General features: G+C 46.3%; 2 protein-coding genes across 6 annotated transcripts in view; one reads left to right on the forward strand and one right to left on the reverse strand.

Moving 5' to 3' along the window:
* Positions 1 to 1,314: 1,314 nt before the first annotated feature.
* Positions 1,315 to 11,657, reverse strand: UBIAD1 (UbiA prenyltransferase domain containing 1). The gene is made up of 2 exons (XM_046663164.1): positions 10,819 to 11,657; positions 1,315 to 3,767 (listed from the first exon to the last, which is right to left on the reverse strand). Exons 1-2 carry the CDS (start codon positions 11,345 to 11,347, stop codon positions 3,280 to 3,282), a joined length of 1,017 nt encoding a protein of 338 aa, XP_046519120.1. The 5' UTR covers positions 11,348 to 11,657; the 3' UTR covers positions 1,315 to 3,279.
* A 5,214-nt stretch (positions 11,658 to 16,871) lies between these two features.
* The window catches only part of MTOR (mechanistic target of rapamycin kinase), a 119,422-nt gene continuing 114,351 nt past the window's right edge, over positions 16,872 to 21,942 (forward strand). For 4 of the 5 annotated variants that reach the window (XM_046660389.1, XM_046660391.1, XM_046660390.1 and 1 more), the window contains exons 1-4: positions 16,872 to 16,977; positions 18,884 to 19,087; positions 20,010 to 20,118; positions 20,815 to 21,047. In XM_046660389.1, the coding sequence (XP_046516345.1) occupies positions 18,926 to 19,087; positions 20,010 to 20,118; positions 20,815 to 21,047 (504 nt within the window). In that variant the 5' untranslated portion in view covers positions 16,872 to 16,977; positions 18,884 to 18,925. The remainder of the gene's footprint in view (positions 16,978 to 18,883; positions 19,088 to 20,009; positions 20,119 to 20,814; positions 21,048 to 21,942) is intronic. The other variant, XM_046660393.1, reaches the window with a different exon arrangement.

Genomic DNA, 21,942 nt, shown 5'->3' on the forward strand with positions numbered 1-21,942 from the left:
AGTTAGTAAGATGACACTGACGTATTTCACTGCTGCACTCCAGAAGAGGCCAGTGCTGAGCTTCTAAAGGCCCTAGGGTGGGATTTTGTGTAAAGGTCCTGCAAGGGTGCAGAAGGAGGGAAATGCTTTGACTAGGGCAGGTGGACAAGGTAGATCATGGAGAGAATGGGTGCCTCCCCCAGACTGGGCACAAATGGGGATGAGGTGGCAGTGACAAGTGGCCTGCAAGCCCATAGAACTCATCAGCAAGGAGGGCTGCTGTCAAGGGGCATCTTGAACCCTTCTAGAGCACTGTCCAAGAAACAAGGGTAGATTCCAGGCCGAACCTCAGCATGAAGTAGCAGAGAAGGGACCTTACAGATGTTGAGCAAACAGAGCAGGGCTCAGCCAACATCCTAGATTCCGCCCCACTGAGGCCCAGGGGTCCCAGAGGGATGGGACCAGGCCCAAGAGGCGACTAAGGTTGAATTTCCAGCCACCCCACTGGGGAGCAGAAAAAATCTGACTCAGAAATAAAGGCATGTGATGTCGTACCCCAGAGTCATCAATAAAATTCATACCGACCACAGCTACTGCTGTCACCCCAGAGATCTTGCCCCTCTGATGTGATACAGTTGACTTCCGGGGCCCAAGTATATAGCTTTACATTTATTCATGCTAAATTTTTCCTTTGACACATCAAAGCAGCTTCTTGATTTGTTCTAAGTTCTTCCTCCAAGGTGTACAGAACCTGTGATTTGGGCTGCCTAATTCTAGTCATTGACAGCAGGTGCTGAACCTGGCCGAGCAAAGGGCAGCGGGCAGGCTCACAGGTGCTACTAAAGGCACTGACACTGACTCGCTGAGCAGTCGGCTCTCCCGCAGTTTGTTTCCCAGAAACTCATCCAACTAGACCGTTATCCATTCCACACCTCTCTGCTTTGTTCATAAGGATCCATTGTCAAGCACCTAGATAAAACCCAAACATACTCTGTCTTCTACATGTTCTTAATCTATCAGCACAGGGACCCTATCGAGAAAAAAGAAAAATGAACGCAGGAAAAGACAGAAGGAAATGAGGTGAACCTGGCCTGACTGGCTCTTGGCAAATCTATAGTGGCTCTGAGTGCTCTCTACTGTCTGCTCCAGGGGCTCATTAAATATGGTCAAGCTCTACCCAAATTCATCACCAAAGATCAGGTATCCCACCCACACCCCCACCAAATGTCCCAACATCCCTGCGCTGGTCTCCTGAGATTTATGAATCAGAGTTCACAATCAGACAATAAGAAGCAGGAGGAAAGCAAAGAAAGACTGGAAGCCAGACCACTGATAAACAGTTTCTTTTTTTTTTTATTAATAGGTCTAAAGAAAATCTTCATTGAGTCAGGGGATGTAATACAAATTATGGTGACCTGTATATAAAACCTGGCACCAAATTGGGCCTTTCAGAAATATTTATATATAAAAATATGCACTAAAATCTGCACCAGAACGCAGTGCAGGTTAACTGACACCCCCGATGGGAGTGCTTACAAGGGTGGGTCTGGTGTGTAGACGCAGGGAGGTCTTGGTCCTACAGCCTTGGGGGGAGCCCCATGCGAGAATGGCCTACTCAGAAGAGGAACCCGAAGAGCATATCTTTGAAGGCAGGACCCCTGTGAGCACCGAAATGCCACAAGCCTGGCATAAAACAAAAATGGTGCTGGAAAGAAAGGCAGGAGAGAAAGGCTGTCCTTTCCCTCGTCACTGAGCTCTGACCACTAGTAGAGGATTCGGGATCTCTGCAGACAAACCACCTAGAGGAACTTTTGCAATTTCCAAATATATTTTTTCCAAGGAAGCTGCCCAATTCCGACTCAAGGAGCCAAATCACAATTAGCCTGATTTTAAGGATTAAGAACTAGTTCTTATGCCATTTTCTGCAGGCCAAGACTGCAATACCTGTCAGGACGTCTACGGTCACAACAGAAAAGTCTAACAATCATGGCCTCAACCTATTTGTCTTGAACCAAATACAACTGAGCAATTCTAGGCCAGAAACTATACTTCACAGGCAATGAAATTAAATGAAAAAGCAGCTTCGATGAACATTGGAATTCCCCCTTCAGAGTGCAAACGATCTTTGCACAAGGCAACTGAAGCCTTTGGGAGAAGCAGGGTCATTATTGCACTTCCGTCTTCAAGGAGGAAGACACAGTTCCTTCACTGGCAAGCCCTGTCATTCCGGCTGCCCAGGATCAGGACTGTTGTCTATGGGTCTTCTCATCCACGGAGGAGCTGAGGTCCCTGGTCTGCTCATCCGTGGCTCTGTGGAGAGTGGCAGCTTCCCTGACTCAGTTGCTAAGCTGCTGCCCAAACAACTGGGCTCCACGGATGGGAAATACACCAATGAGAACCTGAAAGAAACGGAGGGTGGGCGCAGTGGAGCATCAGGAGGGCCAATGGGGGCAGGGGAAGCAGCTGCCTTGTGGGCTTCAAGTGGCCTGCAAGGACATCAGTGCCTCTACAATTTCAGGGCTCCTAACAGTTACTGAAAGGGCTGGGAGTCCTTCCTGTCATTCTAGTGGATTCCAAAAAGGGAAAACAGCCGTCCTACCAATTTCTATCCAAAAGCAGAGTGATTTCTCAGCTGCCTTGAGGGTGGTTTTTTTTTCCTTCCCAGTCCCCAGCTCGATGGTCTTGCTGCAGGGTTATCTGACACTTTTCTTCAACTGTGGCAATAAATGAAAGGAGAGATGAAGGACTAAAGCGTCAGAATCACAATTTAGGCAAAAAGCTGGGAGCCACGTTAGGCTGTTAATGAGGGACTTTCGCTCTCAAGCAGTGTATTTCAGGACCCAAATGCTCAGAGGAAGAGACAGGTGCTCCCCGTGTCACTGGGGCCTGGCGCCAATTATTATTGTATCTTGCAAGACCCAGATGACAGAAGACACTTCGCCAAGTTACTATGGCCCTTTCAGGACAGGGGGCCAACGCCAGCGGCTCCTTCACCAAGTCTTAGGGCATTTTAATCCACTTTAAAATGACCTGACAACACCCTCTAGTGGAAATTACAAACAAAACATGGGCCAGGCATCCCATTGACCTTCTGATACCAGAGTGGTTTCAAGATTCCCCATAAAATGGAATAAAACAAAAACAAAACATTATCTTTAAGAACATAAATAATAAAAAAAAGGTGGGAGTTCCCCAGCCATCCTTAGGTCCCTCTCTGCCAAATCACCTTCCCTCCTCAGAGACTCTGCCTTCAACACGCTCTAAGAAAGGGCAACACATTTGGGAGAGCTGTCGGTCCCCTCAGAGTTTGGGCAGACTGCCTGCTGGTGCCAGAATGATGCCAAAGACATAGAAGAGTCCCAGCAGGAGGTTGAGTTTGGCAGTCCTCTGGGGCAGTTTGTTGAACGTCTGGCTTCGGAACTGTCTCTCGAGGGAGAAGGCCATGGGAATGGTGAGCAGGGGGAGTGCCAGGCTGATGCTGCAGTGCGTGGCCAGGATGCTGAAGATCAGGTAGGGCAGGAAGAGCAGTGTGTTATACAGCATGTAGGAGAAGGTAGGGCCAATGAGGATAGCGAGCGTGACGATGCCAGCCTCCCGGTCGGACTCCATGTCCCTGGTGTTGTTGGAATGGAGAATGGCCTCGGTGCTAAGGGCGAGGGGGATGGCGTAGACCAATGGGAAGACTGCCAGGGACCCCACCTGGACGGCATAGGCGAACATCACTGCTAGTGGGCCAAAAGTGATGAGGATGATGAGGTCTCCCAGAGCCACGTACTTGAATCCAATTCCTACGGCCAGAAAACCCAGAGAGTTGGTGTGAGATCAAGGGCTGGAAATTGAGGGACTGTTCATCAGTCAAAAAGCAGACCACTTTGGGCTGGGAACAGTGAAATTCTTAGACTGTGAGGGTGGGCAGTCATTGAGCTCCCACCCGCTCCAGGGCAAACCTTGATTTCTTCTCCAATGACAGAGGTACAGAGAATACTGGTCTTGCAGCACTGGTAGGTTTCAGAGTCGAACCCAAGTTCCCCTTCCTACTGTCCCCCAACAAAGCCCCACAACAAAGAGCAGAGGCTTCGCACTACACACACAGTTCAACGAGGATCTAACAGGTCTTACAATCCCGTTCACCCTTCACCAAGCCCTGCAAGACATCGCTTCTGTCTGTAGCACGCTTAGATCAGTCCTTCACAGAATACCCCTCCCAGTCTCTAACTTTTCCACCTCCCTCCTCAGCTACCTCCAGAGCCATCTTCTGGTTTTGAAAACCCCAGTGAATCTCAGTGAAATTCCAGGATCTCCAAACTCTAACACGTGAACAAACTTCACCCACACAATGAATGAAACAGCCAAGACAGTGAAGTTATAACGCTGCTTCCCCTCTCTGGTTCCCATGAAGTGAAAACTCTCAATCAGCCCTAATTTTTCCTCCTGTGCTGCCAATCTACTTCAAATCCTGTCTAATTTACTTCTTTCAAACCTGCCCAGTTTCTCCATCTCCCAGCCACACTCCATCCCACCTCACTCCATCCCCATATCCAAGTCATGGTCATCCATACCTGGAATACTGTGACACCCTCCCAAACAGTCCCTGGCTTCCATTCTTGTAACAACCTCCCCCTCCCCACCCCTAATCTAATCTCCACACTGCTGCCAGAGCCAGCCTTCAAAAATACTGATCTGACCACGCCCCTCTTCCAATAGACACCTGAAAACCCTTATCAACAAGTTCTCCTCAGGACAAAGGCCTCAGATCTCTCACTTGGCTCACCTCTGGCCCTGCCCGGCCTCTCTCCCGCCTTACCTTGACTCTCCTCCCGTCTCCACTCAGACTTCTTTCAGCTGCTCAGAGCCTTCAGACACCCCTCCACCTTTGCCCAACTAACTCCTATTCATTCTTCAAGACCTTAAATACCATTCCTCAAGGCAGCCTTCCTTCACCCTGGAGACCACATTTGGTCCCCCTGCAAGATGCTCCCGTGGCACCCTGACTTCCACTTTTATAAACTTCATCACACTTCTAATGACTTAATCTCTGTCTTTCCCACCAAACTGTAAGTTCCATGAGGGCAGGGCCTGGGTCTGGCTTCTTCACAGCTCACTCCCCAAGGCTTGACACAAAGGCTGAACTGAACACAGAGCTACAGTAACAAGCACCTGGAATTTGGGACCAAGGTCAGCCAAAAGGTCCCGCTCAGATTGAAACAGGTAAAGCAACATGGAACAGGAGAGAGGCACCCACTTGAGAAGGCGAGCCACACACACACCACCACCAAAGCCTGGGAAACCTCCAGATCTAACCAAGCTAACCAGACGCAGCCTCAGGACCAGAAAATGAAGACAACCACTGGGTAAGCAATTGCATTTTATCCAGCCTAGAAAGATAAGGGACACTGATCTGTAGAGGATCTAAAGGCCTGGCAGCCAAAGAGCAAGAGTCAGCCCAAGTTTCCCTCCACACCAGCATTTGGTGCTAGACCACCTCCAGTGCTTTAGAATGAAGCATCCCCGGGAAAGCACATCACAGCCACGGACCCCGATACCCACCAACACACAGCAAACTAATTCTGTACTCCCCACGCAGCATTTTCATAAACAATTTGGTCTTCTGAGGACATGCCCTCCAGGAGGAAGTTCTCTCAAGGAGAACATCAGCTCCAGTTCGAAATTAGGAAGTCGATGTCTCTTGCAATCTCTCACACATTTAAGGGACTGGCCCTGCCCAAGGAAGATGCCGGGCAGCAATGCTCCCAGCATGATCCAGCAAGTTTCTCCACCAGCTGCTTCTCTTCTTTTGCTCAGCTCTCCAAAGAGACTTCAGGGCTCTGGCTATGGAAGAAAAGACAACAGCTCCAGAGACTTGACCTTTGGCTAGGTCACCCAAGAACATTTCCTTGGCTCAGCTGGCAAAAAAATGACATAAGAATAAGCCCCACCTTAAACAGGCCCTACACAAAAACCAACCACAAACCCACTCTAGGGATGAGAAGGGTCTGGCAACCTTCTTGAGATTATCTGACACAAGAAAATAACAGAGCCCGTGGGGAGAAAGCCCTGTTTCCAGAGTGTCAGTCACACGGCCCAAGGCTCATGTGCACCACCTGGTTCAGAGAGGGGGCCCTACTGGGAGTGTCCTTTTAGGCATTCCCACCCCTCCCAACAGCATTTTCCAAATAAGCCAGCACAGTGAAATATTAGGCCGGTTCTCCACACACAAGCCAGAATGAATTTGTTAAAACATGAATAAAAATGTTGGCTAGGATATGGAGTAACTGGAACTCGCATAGATTGCTGGTGGGAACGTAATGGCAGTACAACCACTTTAGAAAATACTTTGGCAGCTTCTCATAAAGCTAAACATCATCTACCCTATGACCCACCAATTCCAATCCTAGGCATTTACCCAAAAAAAATGAAAAAAAAAAATCCACAGAAAGACTTGAACATGAACATTCAGTCATAATAGTCAAAATATGGAAACAACCCAAATGTGGCCAAACAAGAGAACAGATAAACACATTGCAGTGTGTCCACAGGATGGATCCTACACGGCGATACAAAGGAACTACTGACGCAATCCCAACCCGATGAATGTCAAGACCACCGGGCTGAGCCAAAGAAGCCAGGCTGGAGAATTCACACTGAATGATTCTATTTATATAATGATCTAGACCAGGCCAAACTAATCTACGTGAAAGAAATCAGAACAGTGGCTGCCTCTGGACAGGGGTGGGGAGAGTGGGGATCGATGGGGAAGAAGCACAAGAAAGCTTCTGGGGGTGACAGAAACACACTGTATCATGATAGGGGTGTGGGTTAGATAGCCATACGCATCTGTCAAAATTCATCAAACTATAACATTAAGATCTGTGCCTTTCACAGTATGTCAGTTTTATACCAAACAAAGTCGATGTTAAAAAACATAGATTATGTCATTACTTTGCTCAATACATTTCCACATCTCCACATCTGCTCATTCAATAAATATTAAGTACTGACTACAAGCCGGGCACTGTCCTGGGCACCATGGGCCCAGGAGAGAACAAAGTGACTAAAATTCCTAACCCTAGGGAGCTTACAGTCTAAGTGGGAAGACGACTAACAAGTCAGTCCTTTGCATGGTATGTTAGAAGGTGTACCTGCCATGAAGAAAAATAGAGCAGAGAAGAGCAATAGGGAAGGTATTGTGGGGGAAATACAGAGGAGTATGTGTGTAATTTTTTTTTCAGCTGCTGCAAAAAGCTTTAATATTTTCTCATTTTAAACAGGGCAGAAAGCAAAGCCTCACTAAACAGCTGATATTTCAGCAAATGGGTGGAGGAGGTTAGATCGCAAATCATACAGATAGAAGGGGAATGAGCATTCCAAACCCAGGAGACAGCATCTGCAAAGGACCTGAGGCAGGAGCACAGCTAGTATGGTCGAGAAACAGCCAGGAGGGCAGTGTGGCTGGAGCAGGGTGAGCAAGAGGAAAGAAGAAGGGGCAGGTTAGAGAGCTGGGGAGAGGGGTGAGGGGGGAGCAGACAATGTAAGGCCCTGCGGGTCACTGCAAAGACCCCGGCCTTTGCTCTGAATGAGATGGGAGCCTTGGAGAGTTTTGAGCAGAGGACTGATGTAACTGAGGATTACTCTGGCTGCTGGTTGGGAGCAGCCTGAAAGGGACAAGGGGGTGTGCACAGGGATCAGTGAGAATCTGCCGCAGTAATCGAGGGAGATGACAGCGGTGGTGGTGGGAGGTGCTGGGAAGTGCTCAGGGCCCAAATGCATTCTAGAAGTATAGTCAACAGGATTGTGATGGACTAGATGCAAGATGGGAGGAAGACGAATCAAGGATGATGCCATGATTTTTAGCCCAAAGAACCAGAAGGATGAAGCTGCCATCAAGTGAGATGGGGAAAGCTGTGGCTAGAGCAGGTTTCTATGGGGAGAAGATCAGGAATTTGTTTTCAGACACGTTAAGCTTGAGATGCCTGTGAGACCTCTAAGAGAAGTTACTGAGTAAGAAGTTGGATATGAGTTTGGAGTTTAGTGGAGAGATCTGGTCCAGAGGTATAAACTTGCAAGTCACCAGCTTAACAGATGACATCTGAAGCCATGAGACTGCCTAAAATCTCCAAATCTAGCTCTATTTACTCAAATAGAGCTAGAGAAAAGAGGTCCAAGGACTGTGGCTGTTGGTTGGGAATGAGGAGGAACCAGCAGAGGATGCTGAGGCCCTACAAGACCAGCATGGTCTAGCCCCTGTCCATCTCTCCAACTATATCTCATTCTCCCTCTTCATCACAGTGGCCTTTCGGTAGATCCTAGAAGATGCCAAGCTCCCTCCACTCCAGGACAATTGCATTTGCTGTTCCCTCAGCCCTGAAGGACTCGGCACCCAAATCAGACCCCAATTCTGCCCTATGGCTGGCTTCTTACCCTTCAAGTCTTAGTTTAAGTGTCACCTTCACAGAGAGGGCCTCTTCCCTCCACCACTACTTTGCACGTTCTATTACGGCACCCTATTGATTTCCTTTATTGAACTTTTTACAGTTGGCTGCCAGGACACCACAGTCTCGGTTTTCCTCTTTCTCTTCCAGATGCTCCATCACAGTTCTCTTTACCTGTTCCTTCTCTTCTCCCCACCTCTTAACATTGGACTGCCCCTGGTCTCAGTCCTGGTCCCCCTCACATCTCTGCCAACACTCCCTCCTCCAGGGACCCCACCCAGTCATACAACTTTATCTATGTGCCAATGACTCCCAAATATATATATATATCTCCAACTCAGACCTCTCCCTGAACTCACCCTCCTATATCCAACTATCATTTTGTCATCTCCATTTGGAGATCTCATACATTAAGATGTGCAAAATCAATTTCCTAACTTTCTCCCCCAAAATCTATCTTCAATCTTCTCTACCTCACTTAACATCGATTCTATTATTCCAGTTGCTCAGGCCAAAACCTTTGAGTTAGGTTTAACCCCTCTGTTTCTCTCCTGTCTAACATCCCACCCATCGGCAAACCCTGTCTACCTTCAAAATATACTCAGAATCTGACCACTTCTTCCCTCTCCACTCTGCCACTCTGACCCAAGCCACCAATCTCGCCTGGACTACTCAGCAGCTTCTTCCTTGGTCTTCCTGCCTCTACCCTCACCCACTCCCCTTTATCTACTCTCAGTACCTCAGCCAGAGGCACAGTCCTAAAATTAAGGCATACACAATCTGTGTGCCTCTCTGCCCTCCCTAAACATACTTCCCTAACTTTACCTTCTTTTACTCTCTCCCACATTCACACACTGGACTCTGTGCTGTTCCGCAAGCTTTTCAGGGACACTCCTGCCTTTGGCAACTGCCATTCCAAGATGTGGAAAGCTCTTCTTCCAGCTACCTGCTTAGCCAACACCCTCACCTCTCACCTCCTTCAAGCTTTGCCCACGTTACCTTTCTGATGAGGTCTACCCTAATCAAACTACTTAAAATGGTCAGCTGTGTCCTCCTTCCTTGCTCTACTCACTTTTTTCCCCATGGTACTTACCATCTTTTCATATACTATAATCAGGACACCAATCCATCGTGGCTTACGAGGAACTTTCCTGGTTACAGCACCAAAAGTACCACATCCTGGGAACCCTCTCAGCACCGAGCAAAGCAAGACATTGGTCATCTTAACTATAATTTACTAACTACACTTACTATTTTTACTTTCTGTCTCTCCTCACAATATATAAAATAACTTCCACAAGGGCAGGGACCTGTGACCGCTGTGTTCATGCAGAACAGTGCCTGGCTCCTAAGAGTCACTCAATAGGGCTTAACCACCTTCCTGTCACCGCCTTAATCAACCTGCTGCAAGGACTCACCTCACAAATGAGCTGAAAGTAATCAGCTATAGAATTTGGAGTTTTACAAATTAAATTCCACTAAAATTGGAAACTGTGGCATTATAAGGTAGGACCAACAAAAGGAAACTAGACAGAGCAGTCCCCCTTATCCACGGGGGATACGTTCCAAGACCCACAGTGGATGCCTGAAACTGCAGATCATACAGAACCCTAGACAATGTAGATACTACGTTTTTTCCCATATACATACATACTTGAGGTACAACTGCAAAACCAGCACAAATTTCTTTTTCCTACCTCAAAATGTGACAGATAGATTTGTTCTTACCATAGATCTTAGCAACCTCAGCACATAATTTTTTTTCTTTCCTTATGAGGTCAAGAACTCGTAACTTTTCACTTAAATGGAGAACTTTATGGTTTCTCTTTGGCATATCCAAATTGCCAGCATCATTACTCTTGTGCTTTGGGGCCATTATGAAGTAAAATAACAGTGACTTGGACACAAGCACTGCGATACCAAGACAGTCGATCTGATAACCAAGATGGCTACTAAGTGACAAACAGGCAGGGAGCATATACAGTGTGGCTCTGCGGGACAAAGGGATGATTCAAGTCCAGGCGGGACGGAACAAGATTTCATCAAGCCACTCAGAACAGTTCGCACTTTAAAACTTATGAACTGTTTCTTTCTGGAATTTTCCATTTAATATTTTTGAACCTCAGCTGACTGCAGGTAACTGAAACAGCAGATAAGGGGGACTAATGTATCCAAAATTTCCATACGTATGTGTCATTCCTAACACCCATAAGTCAAGCCAGGATCTTCTCAACTCACTACTGTTTTCCAAAAATCCGCATGACCCACACATTACAGATTTCATGTAAATGGCCTGGTTCAGAAAAGAACCTTTCATCCCTCTCCTCTAGACCTATAACTCCTATGCAAAGCAGCAGTTTCCAGGACATGCAACCAAGACTTGCAGCACAGGAAACAGGCCAATTCTTACCTCCTGTGTAGAGAAAGGAGCCAGACAGGCCTCCAAAGTAGATGAGAGCCAAGTGCTCCAGTTTCAGAGGGGACAGATAGTAGAGGCAAGCGGCACAGACACAGCCCAAAGTGTAGAGGAAGACGCCAAACCGGACAACATCCTGGGGCTCCAAGATTCGGTCCACCAGGGTCCTGTCATCACTCTTTTTGTGGTCAATGCCCTTGGAAAAGTCATAGTAAGTGTTGACCAAATTGCCAGCCCCGTGCACAGCCAGGACAGCCACGGCACACCCCACCAACAGCCTGGGATCCAGGACGCCCTGGGATCTGTAGGCAAGGGCACTGCCCAGGGCCACCGGGGTGAGGGAGGCACTGAAGCTCCAGGGCCGCAGAGCCAGCACGTAGGAGGCGCACTTCTGCCTCCAGGAGCGCTGGGGGGGCCTGTCCTGCTCCAGACAGTCGTTCCCCAGGAGGTCCCTGTCCCCGGCCTTGGCCGTCTCTCCCGCCTGGATGTTAATCTTCTCCCCTGGGACCTGCGAGGCCGCCATGGGTCGTGGCTGAAGTCAACGTTAATAGTGAGCCACCCACACAACAGCGACCGCCCTGCGGCGAAGAGGGACGGGGCGGGGCGGGGCGGCCGGACCTGACCTTCCTGCGGTTCCGCCCCGGGTAGGGCTGGAGAGGCGGCGGGGCCCGGGGACAGCAGAGAGCGGCCTAGCACCCCACGCGGCCCGGCGGCACCGCCCCGGCCTCCTGTCGCCTGGACGAAGCCTGCCTCTGGGCCTCAGCCCCGGGCTAGAAGAGCCCAAGGCCAAGCTGCAGGCGCCTAGCCCAGCGTACCGGGGCCGCCATCTTGTGCGCCCGCCTCTGGGGGCCCGCCCGGAAACAGGGGCTGAGGCGCCGACTGGGCCGGGCGGGGCGGGGCGGGGCGGGGCCCTGCCGGGCCGGGGCCGGACCGGCGGCGGCCGCGGACTCCAGTCCTTCTCTCTCCGAAGGTTCGAGCCCGTAGCTTCTCCAGACCCGCTGGAAATAGCCTCATTTAGTATCACAAAAACGCCCACGAATGCTTATCGCTTTACGACTCACCAAGAGCTTTCACTCACCTAAATAGGGCTCATTCATTTTTTCGTCCAACAAGCATTTATTGAGAGCCTGCTGTATGCAACAAGCATTTATTGAGCACTTACTATGATAGGCAGAAGCGAGCAAAATGGACAAAAATCAGGGAACGCATTGAGGGCGGTGAGAAAGGTGTAATTATCCGCTCCCTCCCTTTTAAATGGGAAACTTGAAGCTCTGAAATGGAAAATAATGTCTAAGAAAGTACTGGCTCCAGTAATAATCACATCAGCATTTACCATATGCCATGTACTGCCTGCCTGCCTTTTTATTCCATAGTCTGGTTTATTTACTTATTCATGCAAATAACCTCCCTCCACCCCTCCCCACCAGGTGGCCATTGTGTCTCCATTGCCCACCTTCTGGGAGCTTATGTCGGCATCTGTAGCTGGTTCTGGCTGGAGAGAGCCAATTGCTAAAGTTTCAGGAATTTTGTGAGCAGGTCATTAAGCACAGCCATTACTAAAAATTAAATTACACAAACTTACAGTTAAACCATATTAAAAACAAAGGTAAAAAATACTCAAAACTTATTACTTTCTAATTATCACTACATTTTACTGATAATCACTACATTTTAGTATTTATACTCTTCAGGTTGTTTACATCTGTCGTATCTGCATTGTGGAAATACTACATGATAATGTGCTACTGCTCATCTCTTCCCAGCTTTTCATTCAGTGACATCCATTGGTAGCTTGAAACCTGTCACGATGGGAGTAAGGTGGTTTGGTGTTTTGTTTGTGTGTGTGTGTGAGGAAGATTGGCCCTGACCTAACAACACCTATTGCCAATCTTCCTCGTTTTGCTTGAGGAGGATTGTCCCTGAGCTAACATCTGTGGCAATCTTCCTCTATTTTGTACGTGGGACACGCCACAGCATGGCTTATTGAGCAGTGTGTGGGTCCACACCCAGGATGCGAACCTACAAACCCCAGGCCGCCGAAGCGGAGTGTGCCAACTTAACCACTACACCGCTAGGCTGGCCCCATGATGGGAGTATTTTTAGTGCACAAATCAGCAAATGCTTGATAATTGTTTTGTTGATCATCTAGACTTAAGAAAGTGACAAGGAAAAATTAATAATGCAGATTAAACTTAAAAGTCTGTCAACTCTGTAGCTGTTACTTGGTGAATACCAGCAAAAGTTTGAGGAAATATTCTTCCAGTATTGGAAAATTATTATCCAATTCAGCAAAAAAGCTTCTAATGTCATTGACAAACTAGTGAAGTTTCAACATATCTCTTGATTCTCTCATTTTCCTCTTACTCATTAACATAAAAGAAAATATCAACCAACATTCATGTGGAAACTATACTTATTGGTCAATTGCAGCCATAAGGAGGCTGCATAATATCAAAAAAAGCATACTGTTAGAATCAACCTGCCATATGGAAGGTTGCCCGTTACAATAAAGAATATTGTGTATTTTATTGCTGTTAGTAAGCTGTGTGCTACACATCCTTTATATGTGTTGTAATAACATATATAACACATAAAGTTGTAATACACATATAATGTATATGTACACAGGACTGACTACATAATTTTCGTGCCCAGTGCAGAATAAAAATGCAGGGCCCTTTGTTCAAAAATCATTAAGAACTTCAAGACACAACATTACGACCTCACAGGTCACATAGCCATGCAGACAGCCCTGTATATATACACTCGCCCCTCTCCTTTACCAACTAGTTGGTTGTTAAACATTTACAACTCCACCACCCAGCACATACTTGCAATACTGGCCAAACCTGAGTGTCCTATGCTGCCAAATCAGAGAAAAGGAAGAAGCAGATGCGTTAAAATCCTGGCTCCATCACTTACAACTCTACGACCTAACCTCTCTACCAGTTTACTCATGTATAAAGTGGGAACAAAGCCTGCCTCACGGAAATGTTCAGGAATAACAGTAACAGCACTTATTGACTGTCCACATTTGTCATACACTGTTTTGGTTTTTTTTTTTTTTTTTAGGTTTTCACACTTTTTTTTTTTCAAACAAGTTTAGTAACATGGATACATGGGAGAACCCCAGGGATACTGAGCAACTCGGGCATGTGGCCAAAGCTGACACCTTATTTTTTTCTTCTTCTTCTCTCCAAAGCCCCCCAGTACATAGTTGTATATTCTAGTTGTAGGTCCTTCTAGTTCTGCCGTGTGGGATGCCGCCTCAGCATGACTTGACCAGCGGTGCCATATCCACGCCCAGGATCCAAATTGGCAAAACCGTGGGTGACTGAAGCAGAGCATGCGAATAACCACTCGGCCACCGGGCAGCCCCAGGCATACAATGTTTTAGGGGCTTTACATGTGTTAGTGTCTAACTGGGCAACACTGCCTACTGAGATAGGTACATTGTAATCCTTCCTGTTTTATAAATAAAGAAATAGGTACAAAGAGATACTTGCTCAGATAGTTAGTAAGGGTTGGAGCTGAGTTTCAGATTCAGTTAGTTCTACTCCAAGTTGCTTTTACCCACTAGTCTATAATGTCCACTAAGAATGCCTGATACTTTGTAAGTGTTCAATAAATATTAGTTACTATTTTAACATAATGGATAAGAAAGCTCTTTGTAAACTGAAAAGAGACCTACAAATGCATCTATTACTGTTGCTATAAAATCATCTTTGATTAACTAGAAAGCAGTTAATAAAAATAAATAAGTTCTGGGCATGTAATACAGCATGGTGATTATAGTTAATAATATTGTATTTCATATTTGAAAGTTCCAAAGAGAGCAGATCTTAAAAGTTCTCATCATAAGATAATCTGTGTATGACTCCACTCATATGAGGAATTTAAAACTATGGACCAAGAACAGTTTAGTGGATACCAGGGGAAAGGTGGGGTGGGGGGTGGGCACAAAGGGTGAAGTGGTGCACCTACAACATGACTGACAAACATTAATGTACAATTGAAATTTCACAAGATTGTAACCTATCAATAACTCAATAAAAAAAAATAGTTCTCATCATAAGAAAAAATTTTGTAACGATGTATGGTGACCAATGCTAATTAGACTTATTGTAGTGATCATTTTGCAGTATATACAAATATTGAAACATCATATTGTACACCTGAAACTAATGTAACATTGTATGTCAATTATACCTCAACAACAACAAGAAAAGAAAACAGGGCTTTATCACGTCTTAGGGTGGCAAAAATCTCATACATTGCTAGTAGGAGTGAAAATTCATACCTCCCTTATAGAGATCAGTTTGACAATATCCATCAAACATGAGTACACATGGATTTACCCTCTGACTCTATAATTCCATTTCTGCGTATTTATCTTGGTACACCTGCCAGGGAATAAAATCATATATGTTTAAACGCATTAGTAGGCAGCATCATTAGTAATAGCAAAAATTTGGAAACAACACGTGTCCATCAACAGAGGACTGGAAAAATAAATTATGGTATATCAATATGATGGAATACTAAGCAGTATAAAAACAAAAGAACAAGGAAGGCTTCTATATGCTAAAATGGAAAGATTTCCAAGATGCACTAAAATTTTAAAAAGTGCAGAACAGTGTATATAGTGTAACAAAAAGGGAAAATAAGAATATATATTTATATTTGATTGTATTTGCATAAAGAAACTTTAGGGATACTTAAGAACTAAGAAAATAAGTAGTAAAGGGGTATGGTTGGAGTAAGACTTTTCATGATAAATATAATTTTTATTTATTTTGAGATTTGAACAGTGAATATACAACATAGTTGAAAATGTATAATTAAAAATAGAGATGAACACAAGTGAAAAATGTGAAATTCAGAGGAACAATTAGTTCACAGAAGAATCAATACAATGAAAAGATTCTAAACCTAAAGTAGTAATCATATATATATATTTAAATCTTTCAATAGCCACAGAATATTACCAAACTTTTTTTCCAGAAGTTTAGGACTTCTGGAAACTTACATCTCTTCAACAAACATTTCTTTTTATTACACCAGTAATTGATGGCAATGTATAAAGAAAAAAATTATGCTTTCCCCAAATCCCATTACATCTTAGTTTTCTGTTTTCCCATGTGAACATAGAACACATAAGAAATACGTGCTTTTTAAAAATTATCTTATACTGTTGTGTGACATATTTTTGAAACAAATTGCGAACTCTTTTCCTTCTTAGAAAATATTCAACTACGTTATCTTTATTAGTGGCTACATATGTTCTCCTTAATATGAATGCTTATTTTATCAGACTCGGATTATGAGTTATTTAGGAATTTTCAATGTTTATTATAATAAACAGAATGTATTTTAAAACTGAGATGTCAAATTCCATTTTTACAAGTGATTTTTTGAAAGGATGACTTAATAATGATGTTGCTTTGAAATTATTTACGAGTGGCTCATCTAGTTAAAACTTGGCAATGGTTTTTCGCAAATGATCTTGTGAGCTAGACAATTTTGGGAAAGTGGGAAAATCCAAGTAAAAACTTGCAAATGCATATTACACTTAACAAAAGAGAAATGACGGGTGCAGGGGGAGCGCTAGTCCGAAAATTTGACATCTTTTGCTCCAGTAATCACAAGGCGCCGGCATCGTTCACACTCTGGTCTCAGAATTAAACCCGGCGGGGTCGCTAATGCCCGCCCACCGCCTCCCCGTCCCCTCTAACCACACCCAAACAGCGGACTCCGTACGGCTGCAACCCCAGCGCCGAGGGGAATTATAGTAGGGATGCACCGGATGTGTGCGTGGAAGTGCCTGAAGTCAACTCACGACCGATTGGCTCTCCCGAGCGAAGCTAAGCCTCCTTTCGCCTGCCACTGGCCGCGTGGTTTGTCTATTTGAACAGTCCCCGCCCCCTGGGGAAGCCGGGTCCCGAAGCCTCAAGGCTACTTCATTACTATTGGTCCGTTTTCCAGTCCATCTTCTTCTTACGCCTGTCGATTGGTCCTTAGGGATGGGAGCCCGCCCTCCCTCCCTCCCGGCTTAGAGGACAGCGGGCCAGGCGGGTGGTGGGGTTGGGGGCCTGAAGTGGTGGTACCGGCGCTGGCGGCGGCAGCAGCTGAGGTCTTGGCCGAAGCCGCGCGGTGAGTCTGGGGCCTGGTACCGACCCCTCCAAGGCGGCGGAATGTCCAGACCCACGGCAAGCATGGTCCGTGGGGGGGGGCCCGGGAAGTCGCTTGTGTGGGACGTGGGGTCCCCTCAGTACCGGCCCCACGGAGTTGGGCGCCGCCTGAGCCCTTGGTCCCCACCCCGTGAGGCGACGCCCACCTCCTCCCGGACGCCCAGGAGACCTCTGCACCCTTCAGCCTGCTGTGGTCTCTGGCGCCGCGAAGGCCGGCCCATCCGCTCCGGTACTGCCGGGGCGCCTTTGGATCTCCTTGCCGGTCAGCCACCCCTTGTTGTGAGCCACCTACAGATTGTCCTCAGAGGGACCAGCGTCAGTGTCAGCCCCGTGCACTCCACCCCGGAAATTTCTCAAGGACCCAGTCCCGGAGCTGAGCTCGGTTCCATCCTTGGCTTTCACCCTTTGCCTCCCCGCCCCCATCCCTATTTCAGCCGCCCAACTTTAACTTTTGTGAGCCCTCGCCGAGACCCCCAGAGGATTTGACTTCCAGTATTTTAATCGAATTCTGCCTGGAGCAGATGGTTTGTGAGTCTTAGACCTTATAAAGATACACTGATTCTTTCCTGAGAATGGTAATTCCTTGCCAGCCTTCCTCCCCCTCATCACAGTCGCCACACGCGCGCTCTACCGTAGTTTTCTCATCAGGGATCCTTAGGTTTCCTCTCCCCTGAAGGATATTTCCTTCTACAGTCTTTTTCTTGGCAACAGAGTATTTAAAAGCTTTTCAAAACCAGTTATTCCCTGTTTTTTTCCTGTGCATCTCACAAATTTTTTCAAAAATAAGAATTTTGAAAAATTGATTTTCTAGTATAATCTGGACATTCCTAGGATAGCTATGGATGGTAACTGCCAGGGAAATCTGGGCTGAGCCCTGTTATGTCCACTTTATTGTGGTTGCCTGATTATTTATGTCCCTCTAGATCGTAAGCTCATTGAGGGAAGGGACGGTACCTAATTGAGGAAGGAAGGAATGATTTCAGGAGCTAATCAATCTCTTTTAGCTCGCATTCCCAGTACTAGTATTTTGTAGAGCTGCACCGTCCAGTACAATGACCACCAGTCACATGTGGCTTAGCGCACTTGAAATGTGACTAGTCTAAAGTGAGATTGCCATAAGTGTAAAATGCACACTTACACTGAGATTTTAGAGACTCAGAACAAAAAAAGAATGGAAGATGTATCAATAATTTTTTATACTGATAACATTGAAATGATATTTTGGAAGTATGGGATTAAATAAAATGTATTAGTTACACCTATTTGTTTGCCTTTTTTGATATGGCTAGTAGGAAATTTAAAATTACCTTTGTGGCTTGCATTATATTTCTGTTGAACAGTGCTGCTATAGAATAATACTTTCCCTCTCTAAGTTGAACTCTTTGAGGAAAGGGACAGTCTTGGCGTGTTTTATTCTCTCTGCCTCTAGTACCTGGCACTGTGCCACTTACATAATGATAATAATGATGATAATAGCTAACAATTGCACTGCGTGCCGGGCACTGTTTTAAGCGCTTTTTAACATGTTTTAACTCATTTAATCCTCACATCAACCTTATGAGTTAGGTGCTATTATCCTCCTGTTGCAGTTGAAGAAACTGAGACATTTTAAGTATCTTCCTCAAGGTATATAACTTTGAATTGGATTCAGAACAGGTAGTCCAGCTCCACAGCACACAATTTGACCCTCTCTGCTACCCTGCCTTTTGTAAATGGCAGTCATTGTTAAATGAATTGAGGCTTTCTACACGTTCCTCAGTGAGGTCTCCCAACCTTTTTAGGATCCCCTACCTGACATGGGCTGGGTGGAGATTTGTGTTGAGGAACTGGGGCCGTAAATAAATTCATCGCCATGGTTTGTTATCCAGAATATTTAAAGGAAGCTTCTCTCCAAAGAAGCTCAGGGCAAGATGCTTGGGACCGGACCTGCCGCCGCCACCACAGCTACCACCACATCCAGCAATGTGAGCGTTCTGCAGCAGTTTGCCAGTGGTCTGAAGAGCCGGAATGAGGAGACCAGAGCAAAAGCTGCCAAGGAGCTCCAGCACTATGTCACCATGGAGCTTCGAGAGGTTGGGGTTTCTGTGATTTGGGGCCAGCCATCGTGGAGTGTTTGGGCTAAATGTACCATCACTGGTTTAGATTCCTTTTGACAGCTAAGTAAGGATTCCGAAAATGCAGAGGTTCTGTTTTAGAAAGGCACCCAGTTTCTCATGACCGTAGAAGGTGCAGGTTCCTTTGCAGTGGTTACACATTTCTGTGGCATTTCGTGTGTTGTCATATTTTAGGAGTCAGCGTAGTCAGCTGTTTTTAAAATTTTTTTTCTTTTTCCCACCACACTCTAGACCCTCAGTTCTTTCTGCTTGGTAACAATGGATGGGATGATGGGGCTGGCCCAGTGGTGCAGCAGTTAAGATCACGCGTTCCACTTTGGCAGCGCGGGGTTCACTAGTTTGGATCCCGGGGCGGACCTATCCACCGCTTGTCAAGCCATGCTTTGGCGGGCGTCCCGCATATAAAGTAGAGGAAGATGGGCATGGATGTTAGCTCAGAGCCAGTTTTCCTTAGCAAAAAGAGGAGGATTGGCAGCACATGTTAGCTCAGGGCTAATCTTAAAAAAGAAAAAAAAAAAAACAATGATTGGGGTGGGTTTGAAGAGTTGATAGCTTGAGGCTTTCTAAATAGAGACCAGACTTGAGGTCAGGGACAGTGTGTCTTGTTCATCCTTGTACGCCTGGTACTAGGTATAACCTAGGACGGGATGTGGCCTGCCATGGAGTAGATTCTCAATAAGTATTTGTTAAACAGATGAGTTGCAAGTTCAGTTGTTTTACAATTTAAAACTATAGAAATGGGCAGTAGCTTTGTCGTCTTTGGTTTGAACTGTACCTGCTGGCTACCTCTCATGTCCTAATCTTTGGAAGCGCCCCCCCCACCCCCTACCCCGCATAAGGGAAACATTAGAAATTGTTCTGAGTACATCTTCCTTTTCAGATGAGTCAAGAGGAGTCAACTCGCTTCTATGATCAACTGAACCATCACATTTTTGAACTGGTTTCCAGCTCAGATGCCAATGAGAGGAAAGGTGGCATCTTGGCCATAGGTAAGGACAGAGTCTCTGATGACAATAACAACTAGGAATAAAGGACTGCTTACCTTTGTGTCCACTGCACTCCATGTTTGCCACTTACTAGAGGCTTAGTTCATAATTGTTTAATGAATTTGGAGGAGCCTGGTGGCTTTCAGTGTACTTATTCAGGTATTCTAGCAACACTACTGGGACGTAGGCAAAGCATGTTTTTTCAATACAGAGTATCAGAACCGTTAAGGGACTTTTCTAGGGCCAGACAGTATGTCAGAGCTGAGACTAGGAGCCAGCTTTCTTTCCACTTCCCCATGTTGCTTTTTGCAGACTCTGGTTTCTCTGTGGAGCAAAGTTTGGCATAGTGGGGCTCACAAATGGAAAAGTAGAACTGGGGTACAGTGAATAAAGGCAGGTCTTTTTCAACTCCCAGGGACTGCTCATCCATCCTGTGAATTATTACTCAGTCCCAGTTTGTTTTCTTTTCCTCCCTGGGAAAACAAATTATATATACTAAAATGAGGTCATTTTGCTTTATGTAAGTAGTTCTGGCACAAATATCAAACCTCTTGGTTAAAATGAAAATTATCTGCATCCTTACCATCTGGAAGGTGCAGTCTGTACTCAAAAGGAAGGGGTCACCAGCTTTCCTTTTAAGGCAGTATTCTTTCTGGACAGCATGTGCACGTCCTCACCTTTTTCTTTCCTCTTTTCCAGCCAGCCTCATAGGAGTGGAAGGCGGCAATGCCACCCGGATCGGCAGATTTGCTAACTATCTTCGGAACCTCCTTCCCTCTAATGACCCAGTTGTCATGGAAATGGCCTCCAAGGCTATTGGCCGCCTTGCCATGGCAGGGGACACTTTCACTGCTGAGTACGTGGAGTTTGAGGTGAAGCGAGCCCTGGAATGGCTGGGTGCTGACCGCAACGAGGGCCGGAGACATGCAGCTGTGAGTGCCTGTGGGGAGGAGCACAGCCAGGCCTCGGGAGGGATGGCACCGTGTCGAGGTCCCTCACTCTGTTTGCTCAGGTTTCTGAAAGGCAAAGAATAAGAGAGAACACTCTAGGCAAAGGCACTGTGCTTCTTGGTGGCCTCAGATTCTGTCCCGAATTCCTTTCTCTCTTCACCCTAAGCTCCATAACTGAACAGGAAACTTTAAATTCTCTTTTGTTGCTTGAGAGGCAGCCTAAGTGCAGTGCTTATCCTGACTTCTGATTTTCTAGAATCAAAATTGCCTACCGAGCACAAGCCACCCCTCAGCCACAGGCAAGAAGAAGCCACAAGACAAAGGGCTTACAAAGCCCCAGATGACTGTACAGTCTGCACTATCCCTTCGGTATCTTTGCCGTGGTCTCTGCACGCACCCTGGGAATGTGGAAGTACTGGGATTAAGAGAGGAGCAGGGGAAGTAGGTACTTTCACTGGCCCTAGTGGGAGAGTTCGTCTGCCTTCTCCCAGGCCTTTCCTGTTTGTTTTTTAGACATTTGATGATTGGTACCTAGCCCAAATTTCCTCTTTCCCCATTGGCTGCATTTGGGGGAGTGGCAGCTTCTTATCCTCTTCTTCCAGTGGCATACCTCACAGCTTTTGGAGGCTCGTCCCTGAAAAAGGCTGGTTTGATGGGCTAGGATTCCAGGCTGTGGGACAGGGGAGAGTCTGTCCTTAAGAGAGAGAATCTAGGAATGAATGTGGTACGGATCAGAAGCATAGGTGGGATCTTTTCCAGTCCACTCCCTCCTTAGGAGGCAGCACCACAAGAAAGGAGCATGGTATGGGGGAAAGGGGGACACGGTTGGTTAGACTGTGGTTCAAGTCTTGGCTTTGCCACTTCTTAACTCTAACTT

This window comes from Equus quagga, chromosome 5 (genome assembly GCF_021613505.1).
Source record: "Equus quagga isolate Etosha38 chromosome 5, UCLA_HA_Equagga_1.0, whole genome shotgun sequence".
In the NCBI taxonomy this organism is placed as follows: Eukaryota; Metazoa; Chordata; class Mammalia; order Perissodactyla; family Equidae; genus Equus; species Equus quagga.